This window comes from Gorilla gorilla, chromosome 13 (assembly GCF_029281585.2).
Source record: "Gorilla gorilla gorilla isolate KB3781 chromosome 13, NHGRI_mGorGor1-v2.1_pri, whole genome shotgun sequence".
Classification (NCBI taxonomy): Eukaryota; Metazoa; Chordata; class Mammalia; order Primates; family Hominidae; genus Gorilla; species Gorilla gorilla.
In genome coordinates this window covers 70,966,164-70,979,970 of record NC_073237.2, presented here as the reverse complement: position 1 = coordinate 70,979,970, position 13,807 = coordinate 70,966,164, and the positions used below count along the sequence as shown (strand labels likewise).

Here is a 13,807-nt window from a genome sequence, read left to right as displayed (position 1 = left end):
ACTAAAAATACAAAGAAAATTAGCTGGGAGTGGTGGCACACGCCTGTAGTCCCAGCTACTCAGGATGCTGAGGCAGAAGAATCACATGAACCCAGGAGGCGGAGGTTGCAGTGAGCTGAAATCGCACCACTGCATTCCAGCCTGGGCAAGAGAATGAGACTGCGTCTCAAACAAACAAACCCCAGAAATAGCCCTACCTCTTAGAGATGCTGTGAGGATTAAATGAGATAATATAGATGAACTGTGTGGCAGAGTGCTGACTCATAGTAAGAGTACAATGAAAGTTATCTATTATTAAGTAAAAATGGGCCCCTCAAAATTGTTAGTATAATTTCTTTTTAAATACAAATTCCCCTCCAACCCTTAAGGAAAGGGGGATGAACAGATGAGATGTGGACAGGATAGCCTCCCTGCCTCCCCAAGATTATGAAGTGGGATAAGTTTATGGAGAGCCGTTTACTCTAAACTATAAACTAAGGAAGGATTTTAGGTGGACAAAGATATGGACAGATTTACCTTCAGTAATGGTGTGGATTTGAGGGGGTCAGAATAAGAACCAGGAAGACCATTTGAGAGAATAGTGCAGTGCACTGATGTGTCCACAGCCTCACCACGGTTGGTGGTGGTGGGATTGAAAGGAAGGGGTGAATATGACATTTAGAAAGAACAATTCATTAGGCATGTTAAGGATCAGATGTGGAGCTAAGGGAGAGAACAGAGTCCAGCACGACTTTCAGAAAAGAGTGGGGTAATCAGGTGAAAGGTGGCACCACCGAAATAAAGAAGGCACAGGAGGTGTGAGGAAAAAGTAATAAGTTTTAGATTTTTTGCGCTTGAGATTCTTGTAGTATATTTAGCCAGGGATGTTCAGGAGGCTTTGGATGTGTGCATCTGAAGCCCCCGGGGAGCATTTGAACTGGTGGAGGAGCTCATCTGCTTATTGGGACAGTCAACTGTAGGAGTCATCTGCCTATTGTAGGAAACTAAAAGTATGACAGAGGAAGCGATTATGCCCAGGAAGCAAGAGTGAGGGAACCTAGTGAGCTGAGAGTTAAATCCTGGGAGGTGCCAACACCTGTAATGGGCAAAGAGAAACTCATGGAGAAGACCATAAATAACCATTCAGAGGAGTACAAAGAGAACTAGAAGAAGGCGGTATCATAAACTAAGGGAACATAGAGTGAAAATTGAGAACCAGACATTTATAAACAATTCAATGATAAAATCCTAAAAACATTAACCATCATAAAGCATTGTCTTTCTCTTGGATTCTTTTCTTGGGATTTGAGTAGAGGGTTAGAAATTAAATGGATATGTACCGTCTGAAAATTATGGGTACTTCCAAGAGATTTAGAATTTGGTTATGAAGTTCTAATTTATTATTATTATTATTTAGATAGAGTGATCAGAGCTCATGCACCCTTGAAATCCTGGGCTCAAGCGATCTTCTTGCCTCAGCCTTCCAAGTAGCTAGGACTACAGGCACATGCTACCATGCTGAGCTAACTTTTAATTTTTTCATTTTTATAGAGGCAGGGTCTTGCTAATGTTGCCCAGGCTGGTCTTGAACTCCTGGCCTCAAGCAACCCTTCTGCCTCAGTCTCCCAAAGTGCTGGGATTACAGGCATGAGTTACCGCATCTGAGCCTGCAGCTCTAATTAAACTTCAAAATAGAATCTATTTTCCCTCTTGATGGAGCTATCTCAGTGGCACTGTTCTTATACTGCCATCTTTGTTGAGGTCATTTATGGAGACCTCATAAATGAGGTATGGGAAAGAGGGGAGAATATTTCCTGAGGTAACTGAGCAATAGTTTGAAGAGGGAAGGGAAAAAGATTCAGAGGATTTTGCACGTTAGCCTACTTCTGAAGAAGAGATTGCTATATCCTTCTCGAATCAAGTGAGTTGTGACAGTGGAAAAAGAGAACATAGCAAGGCTGTTTTAAATCTTACTTTCCCTATTTGGGACTCTAACTTCTTTTTTGATTCTAGTAGTGTAAGTCAGCTTTTCCCTTTCTCTGTTCTGTGGAGTGAGATGCTTTTAGGTGTTTTTCCACATTAAGCATGTTTGGTACATTATATTTCGGAAATGCTGTGGTTTTAAAAAATATTTAACATAATGTGCATTGTAATTCATCAGTACAGTTATAGCTTAAGCAGGTCCCACCACTATTTGACCATGAAACCTTACTGAGGAACATCTGTGACACCTCCCAGCATGAGAATTGTTGTTCATTTAGTACTTCATGGTACTCTAGGAACCCCCAAAAGAAATTGCCTAGATCCTAGGTGAGTTGCTGAGAGGTACCAGAAGGCAGTGGTCAATGCCACTGAATATGGAGTCGGCCTGTCTAGGTTTGATGCCTGACATTTTCATGGGCCATGTGACTCTGGCTATGTGACCTAACCTCTCTTTTTTTTTTGAGACGGAGTTTTGCTCTTGTTGCCTAGGCTGGAGTGCAATGGCATGATCTCAGCTCACTGCAACCTCCGCTCCCTGGGTTCAGGTGATTCTCCTACCTCAGCCTCCCCAGTAGCTGGGATTACAGGTGCCTGCCACCACGCCCGGCTATTTTTTTTTTTAGTAGAGATGGGGTTTCACCATATCGGCCCTGCTGGTCTTGAACTCCTGACCTTAGATGATCCACCTGCCTCAGCCTCCCAAAGTGCTGGGATTATAGGCATGAGCCACCGTGCCCGGCCAACCCAGGCTCTTTTCTATGAAAGGATAATAGTAATGCCTACTTTATAGGGTTGTTACATGGATTAAATAAAAGAGTATAGGTAGAACCTTTATAAAATGCTTGGCACATAGTGAGCACTCAGTGAATATGGTGATTTTCATGATGATTGTAATTATACTTGCCGTTATCTCATTTTAAGGCATCTTGCCTAAAGGCCCATAATAAAACAATTACCATTCTCATCTTTCTTCCATCCTCGTACCTTGCATGGAGGAAACTAAAATTATAAATTTTATGTGTCAGAATGACTGAAAGGCTAAATTAATGTCGTTGGTGGTCCAGCAATATAATTAAAATATGTTTCACGGGACATCCAGTTTTAGAAAATAAGTCTATAAAAGCAAGGGACCTGATTTGAGGGTGACCAGGTTGTTTGTCTAACAGGTTTCTATTGTAGCATGTTACCTGTGGCTGTGAATAGTTGCTAGTTTCTATTGTATCCATTCGATGTGACTGCTGCTAATGGAACTTAATGAGTCTCCATTACTGGTGTTCAGACTGTACTGTTTTTGAATTAGATGAAACAGTTCACTGGATGGAGAGGCTCTAATTAAGCATATTTGGAAGGGAGTATACATATATTTTGTGCTGTTTCCCACATCATCCTTGCCAGTTCTAATTTTGCAGATTCCAGAAGGTCAGGAAGCATTTGTTAAGCCTCTGTTGAGTTATAGAAGTTGAATTCTATAGCAGAAGCAAGAAAGAGAGGGTTCTACTCACATAGAATATAATAAAAATGGAAGGTGCCACTCTTTTTATCTTTGATTTCTATTTACAAAGGTCCCAGAAAGAGGAAGTGGAAGATCTTTCTTTCAATCCCTGTGACTTGAGATGTGTTCTAAAGATGGGAAGTCTAACACTATTTTGGGAAGTGCTTGTTACAGCTGAGTGTTAAACTCTTCATGGCATAATCACGACTTCTCCCTGCCCCCAGATAAGAGCGGGAATCATTTTTCGTTTCTGCAATGGTCACGTCAGCCATGACACAATTGGTTAGGTTCCCTCCCATGCTGTTTTTTTATTTTAATCTTGTTTATTGAAGATTTTCATTATTGAGAAACTGAAACTATACCTCCTCTCCCCCAAATAATAGAACGAAACAAGGGAAGAAAAGAAAGAAAAAACAATGTGATATGCCAGAGTTCACTGTGAAAATTTTGGCTTTTTAAAATTTAGTCTTCCACATATTTCCAGTTAAAATGACACTATTTTGTATCCTGTTTTTTTTTTTGCTCTTAACACATCAAAAATATTTTCTCCAATTAATTACATATACTTTGTAAATATATTTTAACTATTGTTTCTGAACTTAAAATTTTATACCAAATTTGAAAACATAATGCCGAACATAACAGACATCCCCAGCCCTGCCTCTACCACCAGAAATAGCCCAAGAAAATAATTATCCACAATGTATGATTTTTAATGGATGCGTAATATTCTCTCATAATATAACATATCTGTCTGCTTTAGCATAGTAAGATTATGTTTCCTTTATAATATTGTGTCCCTATGTTCCATCCTTGCTACCACTGAGTTGTTTCACTTTTTCTTTTTTTAATTTGCTAGGTTAAAACAAATGCTGTTATGATATAGATGAACTCATTATTATCTTAATTTTCATCTGTGATTACCTAATGAGGTTGACTATTTTACTGGGTTTCCTTACCTTTTGTATTGTATCTTTTCATCTGTTCATGTCCCTGGGAGTCTTTGTAATTTTTTTTCCTCAATAAATTGTGAAAGTTTTTGCTTAATCAAGAGATATCAATGCCTCATCAAATTTATTAGAATACAGTTTTCCAATTTATTTTTGTTTTAAACCTTTGTATTCTATTTTTGCATACAAGTTTCTTTTTATGTAATCAACTCATACATGTTGTAATTTATTCCATCACTCATGAAGTTTAGATAGCTGCATTAGTTTCCCAGGGCTGCTGCAGCAAAATACCAAAAACTATGTGTCTTCTAACAGAACTTTATTGTCTCAGACTTCTGGAAGCTAGAAGTCCAAAATCAAGGTGTTGGCAGGGCCGTGCTTTCTCCGATGTTGCTATCCTTCCTTGCCTCTTCTAGCTTCTGGTGTTTGCTGGCAACCGTGGATGTTCCTTGGCTTGTAGATGCATCATTCTAGTCAATGGCCATTTTGTCCCTGTGTGTCTTCATATCGTCTTCCCTCTGTGTGTGTGTGTCAGGATTTCACGTTATAAGGACACCAGTCATATTGGATTAGGATTCAGCCTGATGATCACATTTTAACTTGATTACTCTATCAATATCTGATTTCCAAATCAGGTCACATTCTATGGTTCTGGGGTTAAGGCTTCAACATATCCTTTTTGGGGGATACAAAACCAACCTCATCCACATACAGAGATAATTACAAAGAAATGTACAGACAAATAGTAACCATCTCTAAATTAAATTAATTTTTACTTTTTTTTTTTTTTTTTTTTTTTTGAGATGGAGTCTTACTCTGTCGCCCAGGCTGGAGTGCAGTGGCGTGATCTTGGCTCACTGCAACCTCCGCCTCAGTCTCCTGAGTAGCAGGGATTACAGGTGCCTGCCACCATGCCCAGCTAATTTTTGTATTTTTTAGTAGAGATGGGGTTTCACCATGTTGGCCAGGTTGGTCACAAACTCTTGACTTCAAGTGATCCACCTGCCTCCCACAGTGCTGGGATTACAGGCCTGAGCCATTGCACTTGGACTAATTATTACATTTAATTCAATTTACTTGCAACTTACATTTACATTTGAAAGGTGAACATGTGTTGTGTTGCTTTTACATGAATCAATGACTGAACATCATAATCTTGGGTTAAAGTATTCAAAACAACTTTAAAAATTTGCATTAGGCTTTTTCTGAATATAAGTCTTCTAAAATGGATTTTGTTTGAAACTTGGGAAGCCTGTTTGAACAGTAGAGTTAGAGTTTTTTTTTTTTAATTTTAAAGATCTGTGTTTTTTTTCTTTTTCTTAATTACATATTTGATTATTGATTCTGTTTCTGTCATTCTTATTTCTTCCTCAGGATCTCCTACATGCATTAAAATTGTACGGTGCTTGCTGTTAGGAAGTATTCAAGTGTTTGTCATGTAAATGAATAAATATATTAATGAGTAAAAATGGGATGATTGATCACACAATTGAAGGAATCATTAGCTGGAACTGGAAATGTGGTTCTGAAATATTAAAAAGAAATAAGGGCTGGAAATGTAGATATGTAAGTTTTTCCTCTCCTATGGGTAGTAGTGGGCATTATAGGAGTGGATGAGATCACCTGAGTTGAGAGTTATGTATTGGGCGAAGAAGAAGGCAAAAGACAGACTTAACCTAGGGAAGCAGCTGAGGCTCAGGAGCCATTTAAGGATGGAAGTAGGGTAGGAAGAGAGCAAATTCCCACTGGCTTAATGTGCTTGTTGGTTTTCTCCCTTCCTTCACCACTAGGGTTACAGAGATGTACTTCCAGCTGAAAGAAATGAATGAAAAGGTGTCTTTTATAAAGGACTCCTTACTGTCTTTGGACAGCCAGGTGGGACACCTGCAGGATCTCTCTGCCCTGACTGTGGATACCCTAAAAGTCCTTTCTGCTGTTGACACTTTGCAAGAGGATGAGGCTCTCCTGGCCAAGAGAAAGCATTCTACTTGCAAAAAACTTCCCCACAGCTGGAGCAATGTCATCTGTGCAGAGGTTTTAGGCAGCATGGAGATCGCTGGAGAGAAGAAATACCAGTATTATAGCATGCCCTCTTCTTTGCTGAGGAGCCTGGCTGGAGGCCGGCATCCCCCAAGAGTGCAGAGCGGGGCCCTTCTTGAGATTACAAACAGTAAAAGAGAGGCTGCAAATGTAAGAAATGACCAGGAAAGGCAAGAAACACAAAATAGTGTAGTGGTTTCTGGGGTGTCTCCTAACAGGCAAGCACACTCAAAGTATGGCCAGTTTCTTCTGGTCCCTTCTAATCTAAAGCGAGTTCCTTTTTCAGCAGAAACTGTCTTGCCTCTGTCCAGACCCTCTGTGCCAGATGTGCTGGCAACTGAACAGGACATCCAGACTGAGGTTCTTGTTCATCTGACTGGGCAGACCCCAGTTGTCTCTGACTGGGCATCAGTGGATGAACCCAAGGAAAAGCACGAGCCAATTGCTCACTTACTGGATGGACAAGACAAGGCGGAGCAAGTGCTACCCACTTTGAGTTGCACACCTGAACCCATGACAATGAGCTCCCCTCTTTCCCAAGCCAAGATCATGCAAACTGGAGGTGGATATGTAAACTGGGCATTTTCAGAAGGTGATGAAACTGGTGTGTTTAGCATCAAGAAAAAGTGGCAAACCTGCTTGCCCTCCACTTGTGACAGTGATTCCGCTCGGAGTGAACAGCACCAGAAGCAGGCCCAGGACAGCTCCCTATCTGACAACTCAACAAGATCGGCCCAGAGTAGTGAATGCTCAGAGGTGGGACCATGGCTTCAGCCAAACACATCCTTTTGGATCAATCCTCTCCGCAGATACAGGCCCTTCGCTAGGAGTCATAGTTTTAGATTCCATAAGGAGGAGAAATTGATGAAGATCTGTAAGATTAAAAGTAAGGAATAAACATTTAAAATATCAGCATTAAGTCCTTTGCATTGCTACTGGTTTTGTTTTGTTTTGTTTTTTAAATCTGTGACTCTTAACCACGTTGTCATTCTCCCCATTCTCTCAGCTTTTTCTGTAAAACAAAATGTTCTCTCCTTACTGTTGTCAACTTTCTCATGTAGACCATTTCCTTGCAGATCTTTCAGGCTCTTCAGAAATAGGGCAGGGAGCATGGGTCAAAGCGAAAATGCTAACCAAAGACAGGAGACTGTCAAAGAAAAAGAAGAATACTCAAGGACTCCAGGTGCCAGTAAGTATACTGTTATTCTGTCTTTTAGGTTTTGAGCAGTCAAGGTAGTGGCCTATCTTAGTTTGATTTATCTTTACTGTAAAGTGCCATCTACACGAAATAACATTGTGTTGAAAGGATTGAAGATATAATTTGTTCCTCTTTTTAAGAGATGGGGTCTTGCTATGTTGTCCAGGCTGACCTTGAACCTCTGGGCACATGTAGTCCTACCACCTCAGCCTCCCAAGTAGCTGGGACTACAGGCATACACAGCCACACCCAGATATAAATTTAAGAGTCATTAGAGTGGATATACTGCAATTTACTTATCTGCTAACATGTTGAAGGACATTTGGGTTGTTTTCAATTTTTGGCTATTCCAAAAAAGCTGTTATGAACATTTGTGTACAAGTCTTTTTGTGGACATATGTTTTAATTTCTCCTTGGTAAATACTTAGGAATGGAATGTCAGAGTCATATGGTAAGTGTTTTTTAATTTTTGAAGAAACTTCCAAACTGCTTTCCAAGGTAATCGTAATAACATTTTACATGCCCACCAGTAATTTATGAGCATTTCAGCTGTTCTATATCCTCACTGTCTTAGTTTGTTTTGTGTTGCTATAATAGAAACCTAAGACTGGGTGATTAATAAAGAAAAGAAGTTTATTTCTTACAGTTCTGGAGGCTGGGAAGTCCAGGGTGGAGGGAACATATCTGGTAGGGACTTCTTGCTGGTAGAGACTCTGCAAAATCCTAGGTGGCACAGGGCATCACATGGCAAGGGAGGCTCCTGAGAGAGCCAAACAGGCTTTCATAACAGATCCACTCTCATGGTAAATAACCTATCCCCTCCATAATCCATTAGTCCATTAACTCATGAACGAATTAATCTATTCATGAGCCAGAGCCCTCATGATCCAGTCACCTCTTAAAGGCTCCATCTCTTAATATGATTACACTGGGAATTAAGTTTTAACATGAGTTTTGGAAGGAACAAACGTTCAAATCATAGCACTCGCCAATTCAGTATACTCAATCTTTTAAATTTTAGCCATATTAGTGAATGTGTAGTGGTATCTCATGGTACAATTTCATTTGTATTTCCATAGTGACTAATGCCACTAGGCATCTTTTCATATGTTTATTTGCCCTCTGTATAGTCATGCATTGCTTAATGATGGGGATACTTTCTGAGAAATGTGTCATTAGGTGATTTCATCATGGCACAAACATCATGGAATGTACTTACACAAACCTAGATGGTCTAACCTACCACATGCCTAGTCTGTATGATGTAGCCTGTTGCTCCTAGGCTATAAACTTGTACAGCATGTTACTGTACTGAACACTTTAGGTAATTGTAACACAATGGTATTTGTGTATCTAAGCATATCTAAACATAGAAAGGGTCAGTAAAAGTACAGTATAAAAGATAAAAATTGGTACACCTGTATAGGGCACTTACTTGCAGGACTTGGAAGTTGTTCTAGGAGTGTCAGTGAGTGAGCAGTGAGTGAATGCAAAGGCCTAGGACATTACTGTATACTACTGTAGACTTTATAAACACTGTACACTTAGGCTACACTAAATTTATAAAAAACAAAATGTGCTACGATGTTATCACAGCTGTAATGTCACTAGGTGACAGGCATTTTTCAGTTGCATTATAATCTTATGGGACCACCGTTGTATTAGTGGTCTGTCATTGACTGAAATATTGTTATGCGGGGCATGACGGTATTTTTGGTGACATGTTTGTTCAGATCTTTGCCCATTTAAAAAATTGGGTTGTTGTCTTATTATAAAGTTGTGAGCATTTTAAAATGTATGTTAGATATAAATCCTTTTTTGAGTAGATGTTTTTGCAAATATTTTGTCTCAGTGGTTTGCCTTTTAATTTTCATAAATGTCCTTTGAAACCATAATTTTTTTGATGAAGTGTTTGATTCTTTTCTTTTATAGTCTATGATTTTTTGTATCACATTTAAAATATTTTTGCCAAGATCACTAAGACTTATTCTCATGTTTTCTTCTAGGAATTTTATAGTTTTAGCTCTTGCTTGTAGGTCTATAATCCATTTTGAGGTAATTTTTGTATATGAAGATAGCTAAGAATTGAGTTTCTTCTGCCCTTCTCTTTCTTTCTTGAATATGAATATCAAAATTTTCTACCATTTTTTGGTAAAAAGATATCTTTTTCAACTCTGTTCTTGACCATATTAACAATAATAGAAGATATCTTTTTTCTGTTGTTGCCTTGACATCGTTGTCAAAAATTAATTGACCATATAGATCACAATATGTATGGATCAATTTCTATCTCTGTGCCAATATTATGTTATCTTGAATACAACTTTATAATAAATTTTGAGTCATATATTAAAGGTCGATTTTCTTTTTCAAAAAGTTTGGCTATTTTGTGTTCTTTGCATTTCCATATAAATTTAGAATCAGCTTGTCAGTTTTTATAGAGAAGTGGACTGGGATTATGAATAGAATTGCCATAGATCTATATGTCGATGTGGGGAAAGTTGACATCTTAATAACAATGAGTCTTCTGATTCACGAACATGATGTATTTCTCCATTTAGGTCTTCTTTGACTTCTTGAAGTAATGTTTTATAGCTTTTAGAGTACTGATCTTGCACATATTTTGTTAAATGCATCCCTATTTCATATTTTTGAATTTTATTATAACTGCCATTAGTTAACAATTTGAATATCTGATTATTTGTTTATGGTATATAGAAATTTTTTAATACTGGTCCTATATTTTGCAACCTTGCTATACTTCTTTACTTGAGTAGATATTGTGTAGCTTTTTAAGAATTTTCTATATACATGACCATGTCATCTACAAACATAGATAGTTTTACTTCTTCCTTTCAATCTGGACATGTTGTATTTCCTTTTCTTGCCTGATTACACTGAACAGAACCTCTGGTATAATATTGACTAGAAGTGATAAAAGCAGATATCTTTTCCTGTGTCTGTTCTTAGGGGAAAAGCATTTAATCCTTTACCATTAAGAATGCGGTTAGCTATAGGTTTTTCTATAGATGCCCCTTATCAGGGTGAAAACTTTCCTTCTGTTTTTAGTTTTCAGAGAATTTTTATCATTCATGGATATTAGCCTTTGTCAAATGCTTTTTCTGTATCTACTTAGGTGATCAGATATTTCTCCTTTTGATTTTGTTATTTTACAGTGAATTTCATTCATTAATTTTATAATGTTAGAATTCTTAGAATATTAAATTACCTTGCTGGGATAAACCCCACTTGGTCATGATGTATTTTTTTTCATATTGTATTCATTTTGCTAAACTTTTCATTAGTTTTTTTGCATCAGAATTATTGAGGGATAGTTGTCTTTAGTTCACTTTTGTTGTAATATCTTTGTCGGGTTTTGGTATCAGGATGATGCTTGGTTTATTTAGTGAGTTGGGAAGTATTCCCTCCTCTTCAGTTTTCTGGGTGAATTTGTAAGGAGTTGATATTATTTCAGTCTGAAGTATTCGGTAGAATTAACCAATGAAACCATCTTTGTGGGAAAGCTTTTAACTACAAATTCAATTTCTGTAATAGATACAGAGCTATTTAGGTTATGTAATTCTTCTTGAATGAGCTTTTTTTGCGTATGTCAAAGAATTTATTCATTTTGTTTAAGTTGTTTAATTTATTGGCATAATGTTCATAATCTTCTCTTATTATTCATTTATTGTCTTTGAGATCTGTGGTTAGTGACATCACTTCTTTTGTTCCTAACATTTTATTTTATTTATTCATTTATTTATTTTTGAGATGGAGTATTGCTCTGTCGCCTAGGGTGGAGTGCAGTGGCTTGATCTTGGATGACTGCAACCTCTGCCTCCCAGGTTCAAGCGATTCCCCCACCTCAGCCTCCCAAGTAGCTGGGATTACAGGCGCCCACCACCATGCCTGGCTAATTTTTGTATTTTTAATAGAGATGGAGTTTGACCATGTTGACCAGGCTGATCTCGAACTCCTGACCTCAGGTGACCCACCCGCCTCGGTTTCCCGAGTGCTGGGATTACAGGGTGAGCCACCATGCCTGGCTGGCCCGTTCCTAACATTTTAAATTTGGGTTTTCCCCTTCCCTCCCCTCCCTTTTTTTTTTTTTTTTTTTTTTGACACGGTCTCTCTCTGTCGCCCAGGCTGGAGTGCAGTGGTGCAATCTCAGCTCACTGCAAACTCTACTTCCCAGGGTCAAGTGATTCTCCTGCCTCAGCCTCCTGAGTAGTTAGGATTACAGGCCTGTGCCACCCCGCCCAGCTGATTTTTGTATTTTTAGTAGAGACAGGTTTTCGACATGTTGGCCAGGCTGGCCTCAATTGATCTGCCTGCCTCAGCCTCCCAAAGTGCTGGGATTACAGGCGTGAGCCACTATGCCCAGCCTCTGATTTCTGTTTCATTCATGCTTTCTCTTATCTTTATTATTTCTTTTGTTCTGTTTACTTTGGGTTTAACTCTGGTCTTCTCTTTCTAGGTTTTTTTTTGTTAGTTTGTTTTTTTAGACAAAGTCTTTCTCTGTCGTGTAGGCTGGAGTGCAGTGGCACGATGTTGGCTCACTGCATCCTCCGCCTCCCGGGTTCAAGTGATTCTCCTGCCTCAGCCTCCCAAGTAGCTGGGACTATAGGCATACACTACCACACCCAGCTAACTTTTGTATTTTCAGTTTTGGCCAGGCTAGTCTTGAACTCCTGACCTCAGGTGATCTGCCCACCTCGCCTCCCAAAGTACTGAGATTACAGGTGTGAACCACCACGCCCAGCCTCTAGTTTGTTAAGGTAGAAACTTTGGTCATTGATTTCAGACTTCCTTCTTAATTTTTTTTTTTTCTTTTGAGACAGGGTTTCACTCTGTCACACAGGCTGGAGTGCAGTTGTCATCTCAGCTTATTGCAACCTCTGTCTCCCAGTCTCAAGTGATCCTCCCACCTCAGTCCCTTGAGTACCTGGGACCACAGGTGTGCCACCACACCTGGCTAATTTTTTTTTTTTTTTTTTGTAGAGATGGGGTTTCTTCATGTTGTCCAGGCTGGTTCTTAAACTCCTAAGCTCAAGCTATTCACCTGCCTCAGCCTCCCAAAAGTGCTGGAATTACAAGTGTGAACCACTGTGCCTGGCCTTCTTTTCTAATGTAGTCATTTAGTGCTATAAAATTCCCTCTAAGCACTGTTTTAGCTCTTTCCTACAAATTTTGATGTGATGTTTTTATTTTCATTCAGTGAGTCTTTTTATATTTCGTTTGGAAGTTTTAGATCTCAAGTAGCAATTCTGTAAGAATTCACCTTTCATGATCTTAATGCTCTGCCTTATTTAAAAAATGTTTACACTTATTTTTCCAAATAATAATCTGGATGCATTAAAAAAATACCTCAGCCTTTTTTAGAATGAGAAGCAGAAGCAAAGAGATTAGTATTGAGACAATTATGTAAAAGAACCTTTTAGGGGAGAGATAAGAAAGGCTGTTCTTTCAGGAAAAATGCCATGAGTTTCTGGAATCCCAAGAAATATGCACTTAAGTAGATTTATTTTTGGAATAGTTCAAATGTCCAGAGTTCAACTAGAAATTGCAACTGAGTTCAATAATTCAAGCTTGCATTTATTTATTTATTGCTTTTGAGTTACCAATTTACCGCATTTGTTCTGCAGCTCGGAAGTATATAGGACAGTCATATTACTGACTATCTATTATTTTAGTAATGAAGGAAAAGGGGCTCAGAGACATTAAGTGATTTTCCCAAATTCACATGGCTTCTAAATGACAGGGCTAGAATTCCAACACAAATTCTTTGGATTCTAATATTTTCTCAAAATATGATCTCCTATTAGCAGCACGAGCATCACCTGGGAACTTAATAGAGATTCAAATTCTTCCTCCTTCCAGACCTGCTGCATTAGAGATTCCAGAGGTGGGACCCAGTGACCTGTGGCTTAAACCAGCCCCCAAGCCCTTGGTGATTCTGATGTGCACTCAAGATTAAGAACCAAGGTGTGGAGCAGGGGTTCTCAGTCATGACTGCAAAGAGAAATCACATGGATGCTTGTGTCCTGCCAGCCTAAGTGATGGGATTTGTCAGCCCTTCCCAGGCAATTGTCATATGCAGCCAGTGTTAACAGACACTGCCCTTCACCATGGTGCTTCTGTTAGTGTGACTCACAGTGCTTTTGA

General features: G+C 38.8%; 1 protein-coding gene across 1 annotated transcript in view; it reads left to right on the top strand.

The window, feature by feature from the left end:
- TRPM6 (transient receptor potential cation channel subfamily M member 6) overlaps nucleotides 1-13,807 on the top strand; it is a 165,530-nt gene that overhangs the window by 118,666 nt on the left and 33,057 nt on the right. The window contains exons 26-27 of the mRNA XM_019034278.4: nucleotides 6,195-7,330; nucleotides 7,521-7,633. Coding sequence (XP_018889823.3) covers nucleotides 6,195-7,330; nucleotides 7,521-7,633 — 1,249 coding nt within the window. The remainder of the gene's footprint in view (nucleotides 1-6,194; nucleotides 7,331-7,520; nucleotides 7,634-13,807) is intronic.